The sequence below is a fragment of the Caretta caretta genome, chromosome 9 (assembly GCF_965140235.1).
Source record: "Caretta caretta isolate rCarCar2 chromosome 9, rCarCar1.hap1, whole genome shotgun sequence".
In the NCBI taxonomy this organism is placed as follows: Eukaryota; Metazoa; Chordata; order Testudines; family Cheloniidae; genus Caretta; species Caretta caretta.
The window spans coordinates 76,101,895-76,108,472 of record NC_134214.1 but is presented as its reverse complement, the minus strand read 5'-3'; the positions used below and the strand labels follow the sequence as shown (position 1 = coordinate 76,108,472).

Genomic DNA, 6,578 nt, shown 5'->3' with positions numbered 1-6,578 from the left:
ATACTGAGGCATAGAGCAATATCCTTAGTATATTGATGGCCCTGTCAAACTGTCTCCCAATCCTCTTTAGCAGCCTCATATGCACATTCAATAAGAGGAGTGATAGTGGAATACTGTGGGAACTCACAGCAGAGACCTTCTTGGGAAGATGAGCAATCGCCCATCATAGCCCACTGGTATCGTTCCAAAAGGGAGGAAAAACAAACACTATAATGTGACCCCATCCACCCCACCCACCACATTCTCAATAACCTTCTGCTAAAAAAGGAAGAATAGAGACTGAGGGAGGGAGCAGAAATAAGTGCTGAAGTCATTAGAATGTTTTTTCTTCAGCAAGGTCAGGTCCACAGTATGCCCAAAGTGTGGTTATAGTCAGAAGAGTGATTGTGTAAAAATGGCAGCTTTGTAATCCAAATATCTGCACCATGTGTACATTTACAGTTCTCTTGGTGACAAAGAGAAGTTTTGTTGGGTGTTGCTGGGTTTTGTTCGTTTGATTGTGGGTTTCTCTCTCTTAACTCCTGGGATACTACAGAGACAACACAGCTGTGAGAGAACAATTTAGATTCTATTTGGACTCACATCAGCAACAGAACTGTTTTCTCACATTCTAACTGTGGAATATCTATTACTGGTGAGGATTCACAAGCCAGAAAGAACACAGCTTGACTACAAGTCCCAGGGTGAGTCTGCTGGGCGGAAAATTAAAAAAAAAAAAATCTGTGTGGTTGTAAATTGAACAGATTTGTTCTGGAGTCACCAGCAGACAACAGTCATGGAATCCCATTTTAAAAGTCACTCTTCAGATTACAACTGTAAAGGCATCATCTTACAACTTGCCTTCAGTACCAAATCCCATTAAAAATGGCCCCGAGCACTCCACACTAACTTCCAGCTTGGATCCATATGCCAGGTAGTTCAATGGACCATCCCCACTAACACATTAAAAAACCTCCATTTGTGACACTAGATGAAACTCATCCAGAAAAGTCAACATATTGTCTCCTTCCTGGTCTGACGCACAACAGTGGAACTAGAAAGTCTGCCCTGGGTCCAGCTGATCCCTCTGTGAAATGGTTGAAAAACTTCTAACAATGAGAAATATTTGAAGATGGAATGGGGTGGAGAGGTATTAATCTGATGGCTAGACACTCTGAACAATCTAAACAGAGCCATGCAGCAGGAGATAGAGAGAAGATTCATAAAGTCTTCCACCCACACTGAGCGATATCAGATAACCTCTTTTCTCCCACCTCACATTCCCCCATCATAAACAGACCTAATATAGGGCTAATCATATTTTGACTTATAAAAGCAACCAACTTAATTACCTCCTGGGTTCAATAACTAGATTCAAAATTTGATAGGAACCTAATGTAAGATGGAAGTTGAAATGCATTTGTTGAATGTATTTCCAATACTGTTAAGAAGTCAGTGGGAGCTGAAAGCACTAATCGGGCATGCAAAGCAGCTTGTCCACAGTTCTCTCAACTGAATTTCTTCTCATAAGACCAAATAAAATGGGGGTTGTTGTTTAGCTCACTATAACAAATAGCTGTAGAGAGATAAAAGTTACACAATTTCTCACTTGTTTAGAAGCCAAATGTTCTATGAATAGATTCAGAAAAATCTAATACCAGGGAATACACCATAAATCCAAAACTCAATCAAATTAATTTCAACTCTTCATAAATTTTGAAGTAACTGCTTTCCAAGAAATAATTTATCCATCCACAAGAATATCACAACAATGTTTTTATTAGGGCTAATACAAGAGAATATCATCTCCAAGATGGGAGAGTTAGTCTAGACACAACATAAGAAAATGCCCAATACATAAATGGATGTTCCTCCAAAAATTCCTGAGAATCTTAACGTGGCCCCTATTTTACTGAAATGTCACTATTTAGACAGTCCATCAAAAATCCCCATTATACTATTTACATATGCAGTGTTTATGGAAAACTATTGTTAGAGTTTCAGATACATGTGCTGTTCACTTCAACTTTGCCTATGTGGCTTCTAACATGTATTTTCAATTAAGACATCACCACATAATTCAGTTATTCCTTTGAAAACTAATTTATTGCATATAAACTCCCCTTAGAATGTTATAACAGACTGTAAGCAGTGTTGTTGTGGACATGTTGGTCAAAGCATATGAGAAAGGCATGGTAGGTGAGGTAATATCTATCTATCTCTCCTTCTGTTGGTAAGAGAGAAGTTTTTGAGCTCACAAAGAGCTCTCCTGCAGGTCTGGGAAAGAGTGTCACAGCGACACAGGTTTCAGGGTAGCAGCCGTGTTAGTCTGTATCCGCAAAAAGAACAGGAGTCCTTGTGGCACCTTAGAGACTAACCAATTTATTTGAGCATAAGCTTTCGTGAGCTACAGCTCACTTCATCAGATGCATTCAGTGGAAAACAGCTACATAGAAAGTGGAACAGCTTGTTTAGCATAAGTAGTTAACACATATTTCAAGGGACCATTCAAGGTGAAATGGCCCATTAATACCCCTCCAGTCATGGGGGGAGAAGGGCAGAAAAAAACAACTACTTATACTAAACAATCTGTTCCACCGTCTCTTTAGCTGTGACACTCTGAGTACCTTTCCCAGAGCTGAAGAAGAGCTCTGTGTAAGCTCAAAAGCTGGTCTCTCTCACCCACAGAAGTTGATCCAATAAAAGATATTAGCTCACCCACCTTGGCCTTGTCTACACTACCACTTTACAGTGCTGAAACTTTCTCGCTTAGGGGTGTGAAAAAACACACCCCTGAGCAATGCAAATTTCAGCACTCTAAAATGGCAGTGTAGATAGTGCACCAGTGCTGGGAGCTACTCCCCTCGGGGGGGGGGGGGGGTTTACAGCACTGAGAGAGCTCTCTCCCACCCCTGGTGCAGTGACTACACCCGCATCAGCGCTTTAAAGTTGGTAGTGAAGACATACCTCTTGTCTCTCTCTAACAACATTAGACTGCATTCTTATGAAGATGACTAGATTAGATTAGATCAGATCCTTAGGAAAACAGCCTTGAGAGTTTTTGCCAACGCGCTCACATGCATTACTTTTGCACTATACTGAACCAATAGGTACATAAAACTTGAATTTTGAGCTGTAATATTGGTAGCCTGAATGGTCACTGAGCACTAAATGGACAATTGCAAAATTACTGGTAACGTAATAACAGCTGGTTTTGGTTCTTTTAATCTTGAAAGTTTCATGGAAACAGAAAGTGAATCAAATGAAAGAACCAAATCTGAAATTGTGCCTGATGGCAGCTCCACCAGAAAACTATAAAAACGGAATTGCAAAGGATTAAAAACCATTGTTGCATTTAATCCTTTCCCCTCATTTCAAACCCACACACATACATGTGAAGGAAAGCACAGCCCTGTAACAGGAGTTTGAAAGAAAAACTACTTACGTAAACATCAACACACTTCATTCATAGTGTAGGTATTTCCAGCCACTGGGAGAGCGATGGCACCAGGACTGGAAGCATTTTGCAATTCTAAACACTTGTTTGTTTTACAACAAAACACGACAAACACTGAGTCAATCCCATATTAAAATCCAAGTAATAAAAACTTGACAAAGTGCAGAGATTGAGGTTTTAAACCTGGGTGGAGGAGCATTATAATCAACCTGGGAAACAGCTGTTGTGTTTCTTTGTGTGCTTTATAATGACCGATGATACAATGCAAGTTTTAGCAGGGGCTTTTTTATGCAAACTTGTATTTAAAAAAAAAGTTATATTTGATCAGAAACTCAAATATGCCTTTCTTATTAACATATATTAAATGTTTTAAGGACACTGTTGAAGATAGAACATGACATCAGCAAAGAACAGTGGAAACATGAGCTTGATTGCCAGTGTCCTAACAAAACACTCAGTAAAATCCTTCCTCATATGAAAGACACAATAAAGCCTGCCTTCAAATCCATTCAAATCATGGGAGACTCCCTTCCAATGAGTCTGTGGGGCTAATCCACACTCACTGCCCTCAAAGAGCCCTGCTGCTGCCAAGCTCCATGTAAGTAGCCATCCCCTTCCCTTGCAGAGTCCATGTCCATCTCACTTCACTGTGCTGGCTACGCATGATAAGCACGTGCAACAGGCACAGAGGCCCAGCACCGCTGACAGTGCTGCCGAGATCCGCGACTGGCGCTCGTACTTCAGGGCTTTCTTCACCTCCTCGTTGGACTGGGACACGTAATCAAGCGTATGCAGGACGTTGTACTCAATGTTGTTGATGACCTCGTGCTGCTCAGAAACCAGCACCTCCAAGTGCAGGAAAAGCGAGTGCAGCTCACTGATCTGGACCTCTAGGTCCAACAGTTGTTGGTGGCGTACTTGGGCCATGGCCAAGTGCTGCTTGGCCTTGAGCACTTCCAGGTCCTGGCCCACAATCTGAGGAGCAACAGGGCTTTCCACTAGGTGATTAATGTCCTCTTCACATAAGCTCAAGCCCGCCAGCTCGGTTTGCCTCATGATCTGCTCCTTCAGCTTCTCCACGTACTCCATCTCCTTGGCATAATGGTGAGTGATGATGTCTCGGTACCGGCTGATTAGGACAGAGAGCTGGCTCTGGTGGATGCGGTATCCTGCCAGCCACTGTTTGCTGTCTCGGGCCAGTGTGTCTTGAATCCCATAGAGCTGAGGCTGGATGACTTTAGCCTGACTAGTGAAGGAGGCTTTAATGTTACTTAGCTCTTTCTTTTCTTCATAAACGCTCTCCTCGGTGGTGCAGCACAGCACCCGCTGCTGCTTCTTGTGGATGCTCTCCGATAACTCCTCCAGTTTACTCAGGCCCAGTGAGAGATCCGACACTTCCTGGAATATCTTGCTTATGGGATTGGTCTCATCCTCCTTGAAAACCGGGTTATCAAATGAGAGAGTATCATCAATATCCAAAGAGTCCTCATCTTCATTAACTCGGATCCTCAATTCCTCCAGCCTGTCCTTCATCTTCAGCTCCAGCTGCTGGCAACATCTGTGGCAGAGGGACACAAAATGCACACATCAACTCTGTAAAGAAGTCAGAGAGAGTTAGGATCTTTTGCGTCAGTGAAGCTGTTAAAATCTTCCCTCCCAGAGCTAGAGCAAATATTGACCAAGGCAATAGGCTTACCCAGAGTTTACTCTGCATCACATGGCTAACTAATACCGGCTAGGTTAGATTGCATGCCAACAGTGGGCGGCACACTTCACTGCTATACAGAAACTGCAGGAACCAACTTTGTAAGAACAATCAAAGGGAAACGTTAAGGAAAGAGAAGAGTGTATGGTCAGCTAACCTGATAACAAGGTGACAGAATGCTAGTTCTGAAAAAACCACAGCGCTCTGATCAGATACAAGAAAAACCAGAATTCACATAAATGCCATCATACAAAACTCTTTGACTTTCAAAGTATAGGATCAAATAATGATGTGGCTGCTGGGATTGTCTGGAATCTGATTGTTCTGGAATTAGCAATCCGAATATGTTTGTCAAGAAAAAATCATCACTAAAAGTCTGATTCCCTCCAGTCATAAATAACTGTATTATGCCATGGGGTCATGTTTAAGAGAAGCAAGAAAAAGCAGTGGAGAAGCATACCAATCTATTGAGGGATAGGGAGAAAGACTAGAGACATGTTTATGAGGCCTGGTCTAAACTGGAAACTTACATAGGTGCATCTATGTCTCTCAGAGGTGTGAAAAATCCACACCCCTCAGAGACAGCTATACTAACTAGCACTAGGTCAAGGGAAGAATTCTTCCATCAGCCTAACTACAGCCTCTCTGGGAGGTTAATTACCTACACCGATGGGAGAACACCTCCTGTTGGCATAGGTAATGTCTACACTGAAGAACTACAGGGGCGCAGCTGCAGCTGCACCCCTGTAAGGTTTTAAATGTAGACATACCCTAAGGTTGCACTTCCTCTATAAAGCCTACCCTGGAGGACTTCATTCAGTCTTGATGCACTAAGGGTTAAGACTAGTGCAGAGAGTTAGATGCCTCTTTCGCTTTTCCACGGAGTACATTCTATCCATGTCATTTTAGCAAAGTTCACCTGACATCATTGCCTATTGACTTCTCCTGTTACATTTTCTTGTGCCATAAAGTCATGTGACAGGAGTTAATTCCCTCTTTCTGTAAATATTCTTTAAACGGTGTGTTACTTATCGCAGTTAAAGTACTTAAGAGTACCCAGAACAACAACAATGAACAGTTGTGCGTTTCAGAGATCACCAAGTCCCAGGCCAGAACTCTGGCAGCACTCCAGACTCTAAGAGCTCTAACTCAGACTTAGAGAATCAGTTTTTTCTTTAGTGCATGGATAATTTTCTGTGTTTCATTCTATGGGTTATGGCTCAGAGTTTATGATTGTTGGTTTCAGTGACACCAGTGAACTGGTTTCAGAGTAGCAGCCGTGTTAGTCTGTATTCGCAAAAAGAAAAGAAGTACTTGTGGCACCTTAGAGACTAAAAAATTTATTTGAGCATAAGCTTTCGTTAGCTACAGCTCACTTCATCAGATGGTATCAGTTTAACTGTCATTTAACAGGCTCATAGTAAGTCACAAAATGAA

The 6,578-nt window shown here is 42.0% G+C and overlaps 1 protein-coding gene across 1 annotated transcript; it reads right to left on the bottom strand.

Moving 5' to 3' along the window:
• Nucleotides 1–3,037: 3,037 nt before the first annotated feature.
• LOC125643167 (syntaxin-3-like) lies at nt 3,038–4,979 on the bottom strand. Its single transcript, XM_048865389.2, has one exon. The coding sequence runs from the start codon at nt 4,967–4,969 to the stop codon at nt 4,076–4,078; it is 894 nt and encodes a 297-aa protein (XP_048721346.1). The 5' UTR covers nt 4,970–4,979; the 3' UTR covers nt 3,038–4,075.
• Between the last annotated feature and the right edge of the window lie 1,599 nt (nt 4,980–6,578).